Here is a 12,830-nt window from a genome sequence, read left to right on the forward strand (position 1 = left end):
TGTGCGAGTGCACTGCTCTGAGCTGCTTTTATTTCCTTGTCTGCAGTGCTTTTGGTGCTTTAGGTATTCCCCTCTCTGCAGCTATTCCCCTTCCTATAGCTGTATGCCTCTGGAAGGGCAAGGAATGTCAACACTTGCAGTGTTCAGGTGTCAGTGGGATTTTCACTTGCTGCTGGAGAAGACAAAGTGGGGTCTCATTCCAAAACAATGGGCTGTTTGTATGGCCAGAAATGCCAGCCTGGGGTGAGCAGACCCAGGATCCTGGCATTTGTGTACCTGGGGCTAAAATGGTTCCCCACATCTGGCAGTGCCTCTCAAGGGTGATTAGACATCCAGAGAAATACTGTGGATCCAGTGATTCCTTTGGTATCATAATAAGAAGAGGTTACTGGGAATCATAAAATCGTGGAATGGTTTGGGTTGGAAGGAACCATAAAGGTCATGTAGTTCTGACCTGCTGCTGTGGGCAGGGGGCAAAGGGAGGGTATTTGCAACCCATAGGGTCTGGTGGTTTCAGTTGTCCTGGTTCCATGTCCATATGCCTGGGATACTTCATGGTCTGTACATGGAAGGGAGAGAAAGGATCTGTCACGGTGTGTTTGGGAGCCCAGGAACAGCTTCTCTGCTCCACACCATAGGCACTGGGGGCCTGTGGGAAGGACCAGCTGTGAGCAGAGGGATATTTTAAAGCAGGAGGGAGGTGCAGCATTGATGGATGTTGTCACTGCTGGGCTGCACCCAGTAGGTGCTCAGCAGAGGTGGTTGCAGGGGTGCACGGGTGTGGGACCGGGAGAGTTTGCCCCCAGGCTCCTCCTGCACATGGAACATCAGGTAATTTGTCTCACCAGCCTCCAGTCATCTGGTTACTCATGAAAGGCAAGACCTGGAAGGGGTTTTCATCTGAGAGATGTGCCCAGGAGTGCCACTGGCACCGTACCCAGGCTACACGTGGCTGCAGGCAGCACATGCTGTGTTCCTCCTCCCAGCTCGGGGGCTTGCAGCCAATCTGCCTTTCACCTCTGCCTGCTGAAAGGCTCTTTCAGCAGAGAATCTCTTCCTGTGTGTGGCTCATGCTCCAGCCTTTCCAGTTTCACAGGGAGGCTGGGAGGAGGGGACAGGTATCTCAACAGGTTTGGAGGTAAAGGGAGGGATTTCCTGCAGCTCTTCTCCATTGAACCATTAGGAAACTTCATTACCAGGCTACAAGCTCAGTGGACTGGGAGGACCCCTTTCCCTTGGCTTGATCTGAGGGATTTGGCCTCCTCTTCTTGTAGGTTTTGATGTGTTTGATAACAATTATCCATCCAAGTAACTCTCAATCCATCAGGGCAAAGGTTTATGCCGGGTGAATGGCTGAAGCTCAATATAAACCCTTGTGGTGCCGAGTTCTTCCACCAGACAGCCCAAATCAGGGACAGGATCAGTGATCCCTAACTCCTTATTGCCCTCCTTGTGTGTCCCAGGATGCCTGGTGACTGCTCAGGCTCCTGCTGTGCTGAGTGACCAAACCCACAGACAAGGAAACTGGAGTCCAGGGTAGGCAGAGTTTGGGAATTTGAGTCATGGCAACATTTTTTTTCCCCTGTGGATGATGAAGGCCTTAAGGATGATGCTGGGCAAGCAGTGGGGAGGGCTGGGATGCTTTGGTGTGGCTCAGGGTGTGAATCTAGAGGTGAAATCACTGCTCCATGAAAAATCAGTACAGCTCAACAACCCAAGGAGCTGGGACTGCCACCTGGATATGTGCCAGGAATGATGGTCAGGACTTCAGTGGCACTGACAAAGCAAATGTTGATGCCAGCAAGTGTCTTTCAAGCATTTAGTTAAGGGAGGGGGCTGGATTTTGTTCTTCTTCCTTCTCTGGTCTCCTGATAACCTGATTTTGAGGGGTCTTCAGTGGGGGCCACCAGTGTGATATCCATCCTCCTCTCCTGGCACCTGAGGGAAGGGGCTGGTGTAGGGGAGTCGTATCAGCTTTTGCTTTATTCTGTAGAATAATGGACAGGCTTGAGTTGGAAGGGACCTTAAAGACCACCTGGCTCCAACCCTCAGTGCCATTCTAATATTGCTGCCATACAATGCCAGGACAAGAGCAACCATTTGAAGTTGGGGTTCACCAGTGTGATGTACCAGTGTTGTCACAGGGGAATTGGGGCTGAGTGACACAGGGACTGGAGCAGGGCAGTGCTGGGGCTGGACTCAGGACCAGCCAGGTGTGCAGAGGGGGCTCAGCTTTCCATTCTTTCCCAGCCCTCTGTCTTGCCTGCCAGGGATGGGTTTTGCCACCCAGCACCCAAGGGATGCACCTTCCCTTTCCACTCCTTCCTGCTTGCACTTTTGCATGCACTTTTTTCCTGAATCCTTGCCTTTTCCATGCTTCCACGAGCCTCTAGGCCTCATCTCAGAACTGTTGAATTCTGAGTAGGAAGGGACCCACAAGGATCATTGAATCCAGCTCCTGGCCCTGCACAGGACACTCCAACAATCCCCCCTGTCCCTGAGAGCGTTGTCCAAAGGCTCCTTGAGGAGGAGGTTTGGGGTTGTGACCACTGCCCTGGGGAGCTGTTCCAGTGCCCGACCACCCTCTGGATGGAGAAACTTTTCCTGATATCCAACCTAAACCTCCCCTGACACAGCTCCAGCCATTCCCCCGGGGTCTTATCGCTGGTCACAGTGAGGAGATCGCTGCCACCCCTCTTGCTTCCCTGTCTCCTCTTCCCTGGGGATCGGGAAGAGCTGGGAGGGGAGTGTAGGGTGGGAAGAGAAGGAAAACTCCATTTGGTGCTACCCCAGCGGGGGGAAAAGGGAGGCAAACGCTTTTTGGGGGGCCGGGACATCCCGTGGCCGGCTCGTTCGAAGTTGCCGCGGGGCCGGGGCGGGCGGGGGGCGGGCGGGGGGGCCGGGCCGGCCCCGGGAGGGGTATGAGGGGGCTGCTCCGCCCGGGCCCTGATTTGCTGCGCGGCTCCGAGATTGACAATTGGGTTTAAAAGAAGGGAGAGAGAGGAGGAAAGGGAGAGGAAAAAAAAAAAAAAAAAAAAGAGGGGTGGGGGGAAGAGAGAGAGAGAGAGAAGGAAAAGTTTTTCCGCTGCAGGAGCAGGCAGGGCCGGAGCGAGCGCGGCGGAGCCCCCGCAGCCCTCCGCCCGCCCCATGGCTTTATAAAGCGGCTGCTCCCCGGGGGGGGCTGGCGGGGGGGGTCTGAGCGCCTCTCCTTCGCTTGTGTATATATATATTTTTATTTTTTTTTGCCCTTTCCCCCGCCCCGGGTTGTCCCGAGCTGGTGCCCCGTTTTTTGTGGACCATGGATACGCACACGCGGTGGAAAAGGCGCAGTTGGATACGGAGCTGCTCGGTGCCCGCTGCCCTGGTGCTGCTGGCTGCCCTGTCCCTCGGCCGGGCAGGTAAGGGGGGTCCCCGAACCCCCCAACCCCGGGCGGAGGGTCCTGCGGGGTCGTGGAAGGGGGGCTGGGGGTGTCCTGCGGGGTCGCGGAGTGGGCGAGGGGGCTTTTGTGCCTTGTCTTTCCTTCCCCAATGCGTTCCGGCAAAAAAGAAAGAAGAAAAAGAAACCCCGACAAAACCCACCCAACCTCCTTTAGCTGCCCTAGTCTCTGAATGCCATTTGTCAGGGGGCCCGTAAAAGGGGGAAAAAACTTAAAACAATACTTTATTCGCCTTTCTTGGAGCAGAGCTGCCTGTTGCCGGGCTGCTTTTTCTGGAGGAAAAGTCAGGACGAGTTTCTGGAGGCTCTGGTTCTTTACATATCTGCGTGGATATATATGTGAATGTATATTTAGTCGACTGGAAAGCTCTGGGCTTGCGTAGTTCCTCCTCCTTGAGGAGAAGAAAGTTTTTGTCCCGCTGGAATCTGCTCTCCCTCCGCACATCAAAGCGCCAGAGCTCGGGACACAAAAGCTTTGGAGTCGCTCGGGACGCCAGAGCTCCGCTGCCCCCTCACCAGCCCCAATCCACAGGGTTTTTCCCTAAAATTGGGACTGTTGAATGTGGCGGGAGGAAGCTCTGAAGTTCCAGATGTGCAACAGCACAGAAAACCCCTGGAATGTCATTTCTTTTCCTCATCGTGCAGAAGGGGGACTTTAAACACTCCTATTTCCCTTCGGGGTTGTGGAGCGTTTTTCCAGAGCTCTGCTTCCCAAATGTCTGCCTTCCCCCCGGGTGGGCTGGGAAATGCCGGAGCAGGGCAGCTGGGGGCTTGTGGGGCCGCTGGAAAAGTTTTCCGCGTGTTTGCAGAGCGTTCCCTGAGTTTGTAGTGGACACTTGGAGGCATCGGCGCTCTGAGCTCTGTTTATGTTGGATTCCAAGGGAATGACTGAGGAGCGGTTTGTTGGCAAAGCTGATTTTTTTGAAATCCGAAAAGTTAAACTTGAGAAACTGAGAAATGCCCCGAAATGCTGAGCTGCCTGGGATTCAGCTTTTAATTCAGCTTTTGATTCAGCTTTCCTGCCTGATTTTTGTGTGCTCCGGGTATTTTTCCCCGGGAAGCCCTGGCAGGGGTGTTTGCAGGGTTGTGTGAGTGTTACCAGGGCAAACGCCCGTGGGATTCCGTTCCTAGCCGTGGGATTCTGTGTACAAAGCAGCGTGATTGCGAATTACTGTCATTTCTGGGTTCTTAAAATGACATTAAGGAAGAAAAGGTTGGGCGTAGGAGGAATGCTTTCATTAATGGTTTGCTTGTGAAGGCTGAGCAAGATGGAAAAGCAGTTGCTGGTCAATGAATAAAGTCTCTAGAACATCCCTGCAGGGAAAAGTTCAGGGCGGTGGGAGCTGCCACAGAATCTGTGCTGCAGAAGTATCGGGCTGTTAAAGCAGTTTTCAGACCAGCAGAGCGCTGGAGTGACACCAGCTCCTCTGGAGCTCCCCCTTGTCCCGCCAGCTCGTCGGGCCCCTCGGTTATTGTGTATTTATTTTGTATCGGTTGCAAATGGAATTATTTCCAGTTTCGTCTATTTCAAAGGGTAAAACCCCAAAGTTTTCCTTTCACTGTTGCCTGTGCTGATGCCGTAACGGTTTCAGAGCATCCTTAGGCGTTTCCCTGTCCGTGTGTATCCTCCAGACAGCTCCAGTATAAGCCCCGACTCCTTTCCAAAGTTACCAGGTAACTTTTTCAAACTCCTGGGTGCAGCTGGGGGAGCAGAGGAATGGCTGGAAGCTTTTGTGGGGCCACTGTGCAGAGTAATGACTCTCGTGGTGAAAGGCTTTGAGTTTTCCTAATGAGCCGCTTAATAGGACATCAAATAATTTGGATGAGGGTGGAGTCAGACCGGGACTGCTGATGGCATTGACTAATGCTCTTTATGGCTTTTTTTTTTTTTTTTAGATTTTTTTCAACTTCTCTTGGGTTTTATTTCAGCTCAGCTTGTTTCCATTTCATTAGAGTTGGTTTCTCAGTACAGAGAGGGGAATCTTCCCTGTAATCCATTGTGTGGTCCCAAAGAAAGGGGGAGGACACCTTGTAGAGAGGATTTCCAGAAAAATAGAGAAATAGCCATGTCAAAGGCAACATGATCTGAGCTGCCTCCAAACACAGCCCTTCCAGCTCAGATTTTCCCATATTTTAACAGATGATGTCACGCAAAAATCTAACCCACAGACAAAGTTGGAATCTGTCTCTGCTTTTACAAATCCCTGTAAAATCGAATCAGGTTTCTGGGTGAAAATGTTTGGATGCAGCAGTTTCCTTTAGTGGCAAAGTGTAACAAGAATACATGGTGTGCCCTTTAAAATAAAAATGCTGGAAATTGTGAAGTATCCCGTTACCATCTGTTGCTTCTCTCCTTGGCTCTTCCCCAGTCACCTAAATGAGCTAAAAAAATAATCTTGATCCAGCCAGTTAAAAGTGTTTTTTTTAAATGCTTTGCCAATCAAAAGTGTTGATACTGTTTTACAAGAAGAAATATGACTTTATAAGTCTGGAATTGATGGCAGATCTGATTTCCACTGTAAAAACCTGGATTATGCTGTCAATGTATTGCCAGATTGGAATGGGAATTTGTAACTTAAAAGCAGCCAGCTGTGGGACATGCCCTGGCCAGGGGCTGCAGCAGAGGCATTTTGGCTGAGGTAATGTGTTGTTCTTCCATGGGAGCGGGGTCAGGAGGAAAACCCTTTGCTGACCATTCCCTTCAACGTGGTGTTTGGAGGCTGCTCCTGGAATCTCCTCCTGCAGGGCTGAGGGTGCTGTGATGGATGTGGGAGCTGAATTTGGAAACTGGACAGTAATTTGGGGACTGGAGGAATCATCTCTTGTCTTCAGGGGTAGCTCTAAGGCAAAACCTCCTGAGGAGTTGTTGATTTTTGTGCACAAAGAGGGACAGCAGTGAGGACTCACCTGCTGGCACTGCTGGCTCTGGCCTCTCATGCTGGACCCTCACATATAAAACCTCTTTTTAATGGCAAGTTTAATAAACAAAGCTGTCTTATTGTTACTCCTAATGCTTACATAGTTTGTGATAGGGAACAATATTTACCCTAGGACAAATCAGGAGGGCCTGGAAAGGGGATGTGCATCCTTATTTTAAAGGAGTGCTGTCCCTGCCCATTATGGAGTTGGAGATGGACTTTTCAGGTTCATTCCTTTTTGAAATACAGAGCAAACCCAGCTGGCAGGTTTCTGTCTCGTGGTGACCTGCAGTCAGGTGGTAGCACTGCAGGGGTTGTACTGATATCAGAACTGAGGGGGTGACTCAGTAACGTGGCTCCTGCTCTGATCTCCCCCCTCTGTGTGACACAGGGGTGGAGGTGAGAGCCTGATTTACCCTCCTGGGAGCGCCCAGGAAGCTCATTTGAGTTCCACTTCTCTGTGTTCAGCTGCAGCAGCTGCACTGGATGGGCTGTTCAGCACAGAATGACAGAACCATTAAGGCTGGAAAAGACCTCCAAGTTCAACCTTTGCCCAAACAGCACCTTGTGGAGGAAACCACAGCAGATCACAGCTTGAATTCTGAAGCAGCTTTTTTTCTCTTTTTTTCTTTGCCACTGTCCCAGAGGCTCAGACCCTCAATGACACAGAGATGTCCCCATCACCCTTGGCAGCCTGTGCCTGCTTGCTTTTCTCCTAACACTGAAGATGTGATCTGGTGCTGATGCTGTCTGTCCCTCTGAGTCAACATCTGCCTGTCTGTCCTGCAGCCTGGCTCCAGGGGCAGAGGCTCAGAGTCTGTGTTCTCACACCTGCTTTGAGTTACAGAAATAATCCTTAGGATGAGACAAAGCGTGGCAGCAGATGCTGAGCAGCAGAAAGCACTGCTGTGGAATATGCCACTAATGCAGAGGCATCAGTGGGAAGGGCCATTTATAGATGTGTTTTAGGTAATCTGAGTTTTGTCTGTGCTTCAGAAATAAATCTGTGGGCGTGCTTTCCAGGAAACTTTAGTCTCAGGAATTTTTTTGTTTTTTGGTTTTTTTTTTTTTATTGTAGAGGTAAAGCAAATTTGCCATTAATTTTTTTTACAAGTACTTTCTGTCTTATGTCCAGATGCTTTGACCTGCTCTCTCTGTGCTCTCCCCCTGGATCTGGATGTTCAGGATACCCTTCCCAAAGTGCTGGTGGATGGGTGCCAATCACTGTGTAAACATGGAAGTCCACACTTGGGAAAACTGCAGGGGGCAAAAAGCTGGGAATGCTCTCACAGGAGCAGGTTGAGGGTCAGGGGCTTTTTGGCCCTACAAGGGGGAATGAAGGGAAGGGGGACAGGTCAGGTGGACCCTGAGGGAGGTAGTGATGTAAAAACTGCTCAAGTGAGGTATCACCACGGTGATTCCTGGTTTTACCATTTGTTTGTGTGGTTACCTTGGATATGTCTGGGGAATGGTGGGACCTGGGAAGAGTGGGGAGCTGAGACACCTGAGTTGCTGGATGGCAGCAAATGCTGCAGGTGCAAAGATGGGTCTGGGACCCTCTTCAAACAAATAAAGTCACAGAACAGTTTGGGTTGGAAAGGACTTTAAAGATTCATCTCATTTCACCCCCTGCCATGGGCAGGGACACCTTCCACTAGCCCAGGGTGCTCCAAGCCCTGTCCCACCTGGCCTTGGACACTTCCAGGGATGGGGCAGCCACAGCTTCTCTGGGCAACCTGTGCCAGGGCCTCCCCACCCTCACAGGGAAGAATTTCTTCCCAGTATCCAATTTAACCTACTCCCTTTAAGGTCATTCCCCTTTGTCCCAAGTCCCTCACCAGTTTTCTTGCAGCCCTTTCAGACACTGGAAGTGGCTCCAAGATCTTCCCAGACTCTTCAGGAAGAGCAATTCCATTTGGAGCTCATTCTCTGCTGTCTTGGGAGTTGACTTTGAAGTGTAGCAGCCCCAAAGACAGGGGAAATCCCTGCTGAGTTATAAGCACAAATTTGGCACTTGATAACCTGTGTACACCCTCGCCCACAGATCTCCTTGTCTGGTTTGTTTAGCAGGAGTTTTATCCTCAGGATGCAGCCATTGTTCTATAAAATGGATGATTTTGCAGAGAAAGGCTTAAAATATTATTTGAATTCTGTTGAAAACATGGTTATAACATAGATTTTGGTAAGTGGGAACTGCTGTTTAAAATGAGAGAATTGTCTGGGAAATAAACCAGGAGTGAACCACAAAACACACCTCAAAACACTTCCTCCTTTTTCATGTGGAGGAAGAATTCTTCCAATCTGTTCTGAGCTTTTATTCAGCATAGACTTCTTCTCATCAGATGTTTAGGAAAGCCCTGACTCTGCTGTGGGTCTCTGCTGCTGCTGCTGCTAAGGACATTTTGGGAATGCTGAGGCCTTTGAAGAGTCAGCTGCTGGAATTGGGTCCAATTTATGATCTGCAGAAAAGTCAGTGTCAGCCACGAGCACACACGAGCTGCTGGAGCTCAGCTTGATCATCTCCACTGTCTCTGCAGGTCCTTGACTTTGAGCTTCTTTTTAGCATGGAATGCAACCCCCTCTCTTGGATTTATGGCAGGTCTGTTTGATAGAAGCAGTAGGACCTGGGACTGGCATCCTGTGGAAGATGCTGTCCCCAAAAAGGGGGGGATCACCTGGGGGGCCCCAAGGGAGGGCTGGTGTAATCAAAGGCATCTCCTGAGCTTCCTTAGAAGCTCTGGCTCTGCTGAAGTTTGGAGACTCCTTGATGCTTTAGATTCTCCTGGATCAGGACTGCTCAGTGCCATTTTTTGACTCTCATTCCTTTTATTTGGATTTCTCTCTGGCTCTGACCCCTCTGGAGTGCAGCTCTAGTACAGAGATGTCAGTAATAGCAGTTAAAAGGTGTTGGTGGGGTTTTGTTCCCTGCTAAGGGCATGGTGGCTTTCTGGGGAGTTTTTAAGAGCTTTTTTTGAAGGGAAACCCTTCCAGGTGGTCACTCTTACGTGTGCTGGAGCAGGCAGAGCTTTCCATCTGTCTCAGGTTGTTGGGGTTTGTCCCCTTTGAGCATCAGCAGAGCCCAGTGGTGTCCTGAGTTTGCAGCTTCATGGTTTGGGTGTGGGTGCAAATACTTCTCCAAGGCAGCAGAATCCAGTTTTCAGACCCTTAATATATTTTGTTCTACATCCTGGTGTTACCTTTACCTACTTACACCTTCAGTTGTTTTTCCAGGCAGTGCATTCCCTTTCCTTTACTCTCCTGGCTTGTTTGGGAGAGCTTCCTGCAACAGGCCTTGCTGTATATATTTTAAATATTTTACTCTCCCCAGCTAAATCACAGCTGATGTGATGTGTACTGACTTTGCAAGCTGGAAGTTTTCCTTAAAAATATAAGAAATCCTTTGTGTGACACAAAGAAAAACTCATATGGGAAGAATGAGCAAAAACCAGGAGGTAAAAAAAAAGGTTGAGACGTGAAAGAATGGAAACATTTTGTTGAAATCTCATGTTATATGGAAAAAACTTTGGTTGGCAACATGGTATAATTAGCCACTGGGTTACTGTTGGCAAGTTCCAGGGCTCTTGAAATGCAGCCTAGCACTGAGGGAAGCATCCAAATGATGTCGTGGTTTCTCTGTGGACGTGTCTGGAAAATGCGTAGAACTAAAATAAATAAATGAAGGAGCTACACAAAAGGCATTTTTGAGCTTGGTTGCTCCAAGTCTGGGCTCCTTTTCTCTCCAGAAGCCGAGAGAGGGTTCTCAGCATCACCTGGAAGCTTTCACGAGGATGAGATGTCACTTTTTGAAAGCAGGAAAATGGTATTAATGTATTTACAAGGTTGGAGTTTTTCTTCCAGTTGGTGTAATAAGCCTGAGAGAAAAAGGATAGTTTGGGGGTTGAATGAGTGGAACAACCTACATCAGAGTTCATTCCTAACCTCTGCTGTGGATTTTTTTCCAGCCTTTAGGCAAATCCCTGTGTTTCCCATCCCCTGGGGCATGATCACATCTCCCTGTGTGGAACCTGACATTGAGGTGTTGCTCTAACACAATTTTACTGCTGATATGCCAACAAGACACGTGTTTGCAAGCACTGAAGTGTTTTAAGAGGCTCTTTTCCACCCCTGAGCCTCAGGTTATATTAGTGGCTGTGGTCTTTCTACTTTAAAAATGCTTTTCCTCCCTGGGATGGGGTTTTCCCCTCCAGCAGCACTAGTGTCTCACACTGCAAATCCAGAGGGTTACTTGGATTTTATCTTTAGATTTGGGCAGATTTCTTGCAGGTTATATCATGGGCTACAAGAACCACCAAGGGTTTGCAGCTCTGAGGGAAGTGCTGTGAGGAGTTGATGGAAGAAGCTCCCAGGGAGAGGAGAGGTCACTAAGGGGTCTGTGGAGCCCCTGCTCGGGGGGACTGTCAGGTTTAGTGACCAGATTTAGGGTTTCATTTCATGTCAGCTGGAGCTTCTCTTTTTGAGAGAGAGTACACAGGAAGGAGCCTGCTCAGCTCTGCCTGAGCCCGTGTCTTACACAGCCTTGCTGGCCTCTCCTCCTCTGCCTTTCCTCCCTCCACCCCCTTTTTTGTTTCCAAGACAATACTTAAGTAAGAATTCACTGCAGCTGAATTCCTGGAGATGACACTGCCAGTTTCCCAGGGTCTCTTGTACTCCTGCAGCATTTTACTCTGTGATTTTTCGGTGTGTCTCATTCCCTCCAATATGAATTAAGCAGCGAGTTTGTGTGATTTATTTATTTATTATTTTTTTTTTGCCTTTGAGGGGGTTCATCCTAGATGTGCTGGAATGAGATACCTACTCTGTGTGTGCTCTTGTCTGCTGCAGGGTAGAGATTTGGTCCGAGGGCTGCAGTTCACCAGCTGAATAATGAACACATTGTCTGTGTGCCCTTATTTCCAGCTTGCACCATTAAAAGTGAATAGAAAGGTCAAGGAGATGAGTCACTGTGAATACAAGTGTCATTCTGCTCAGGAGAAATGGAAAAAAAGGAGCTTCCAAGCGAGGTGTTTCGGCTGGTGCCAAACTGCTCTGTTCCACAGGAGTTACAGGGAGTTACAAGAGGAAATCTGGGCTGAGATTTGCTGGAGTGTTCAAGCACCTGAAAAGCCAGCAAGGGGCTGGAGCTGGGCTTTGGCTGTTGTAGATGCAGTGGGCTCTGCTTGGAAAATCAGGGTGATGCTCTGGAAGCCTTGGGCTCCTTGCTGCTGTCTTGGAAAACAGACAGCTGGAGTGTGTTGGATTGGTAGCTCTTGTTCTCAGCTCCATGACATACCCAGTGGTACCCAGAAGAAAAGTCTTCCTCCAAGTCCATGTGGAAACTCCTAATACCAAGCCAGAGCACCTTCCTCCAGACCCAGAGCAAGTGTTAGTAACGGAGTGAAGGTGCTGTCATGGGACAGTGTTGTTGGAGAGGGACTTTGGACAAGGGTATGGGGACAGGACAAGGGGGAATGGCTTCACCCTCACAGAGGGCAGGGTTAGATCGGATATTAGGAAGAAATTCTTCCCTGTGAGGGTGGTGAGGCCCTGGCACAGGTTGCCTGGGGAGGTTGTGGATGTCCCATTGCTAGAAGTGTCCAAGGCCAGGTTGGAGCAACGTGGGACAGTGGAAGGTGTCCCTGCCCATGGCAGGGAGTGGAACTACGTGATCTTTCAGGTCCCTTCTAACCCAAATAAATAATTTACAATTCTCTTGAAACTCTGGTGAGAGAACTGGGTGCACCAGGGTGTCAGCAGGGTCCCACTCAGTCCCTGCACCATCCCAGGGGAAGGAGCAGGGTGGTGACATCCATGGATCTGCAGGGTGCCTGGAGCTGAGCCTGGGCCCAGCCCCTGCCCCGGCTCTGGTAAATGCCCATTTGTAAATTAAGCTTTTTTAATTTCCTGCCCAAAAGCTTGATTCAACAAGCCCCAGGCAGCTGGTTAACCACGCTGGAAATGGAAATAGAAACGTGGCTCGTGGGCTGCACGTGTGGAAGGGGGTGGTGAGCTGGGGGTGGGTGTGTGCCAAGTGGGTGGGATGGGACAGGGACCCGGCCAGAGCTTTTGCCTTTAATTGACAGTGTAATTCCAGTAAAACAGCAGCAGTGGGTGGAACACAGAAGCCAGTTCAGGAGTTGTTAATGCTTTTTTAATGGGGTGGAGTTGCTTTATGTCTTGGGCTCCTTTTACCTGGGGGTTTCCTTTTTCACGTGGCTCAAACACCCTCCTCTGGGCTGACCAAACACCCTCCTCTGGGTTCAGCATTTTGGGTTCAGCATTTTGGCTAATTGCTTTCCACTGCCCTGGAAGGGAAACAGCCCCAGTGCATTTGAGATCAAGGTGTGCTCTGACAGACACCCCTGCACATTGTCCAGCACTGCTTCGGTATTTTGACAGAATTTCAATCCTGAACGAAAGCACATAGGAATATTTAAATTTTTGATTTCTAGCCGCTGGATTTTTCTGCTCTGAAGTCA

The 12,830-nt window shown here is 49.7% G+C and overlaps 1 protein-coding gene across 2 annotated transcripts in view; it reads left to right on the plus strand.

Annotated features, from left to right (window-relative positions):
• The first annotated feature begins 3,079 nt into the window (after window positions 1–3,079).
• Window positions 3,080–12,830, plus strand: part of COL5A1 (collagen type V alpha 1 chain) — a 147,155-nt gene continuing 137,404 nt past the window's right edge. For both annotated transcript variants that reach the window (XM_017810346.1, XM_017810347.1), the window contains exon 1: window positions 3,080–3,398. In XM_017810346.1, coding sequence (XP_017665835.1) covers window positions 3,299–3,398 — 100 coding nt within the window. In that variant the 5' untranslated portion in view covers window positions 3,080–3,298. The remainder of the gene's footprint in view (window positions 3,399–12,830) is intronic.

Source organism: Lepidothrix coronata, unplaced genomic scaffold, assembly GCF_001604755.1.
Source record: "Lepidothrix coronata isolate B3197 unplaced genomic scaffold, Lepidothrix_coronata-1.0 Scaffold28, whole genome shotgun sequence".
Classification (NCBI taxonomy): Eukaryota; Metazoa; Chordata; class Aves; order Passeriformes; family Pipridae; genus Lepidothrix; species Lepidothrix coronata.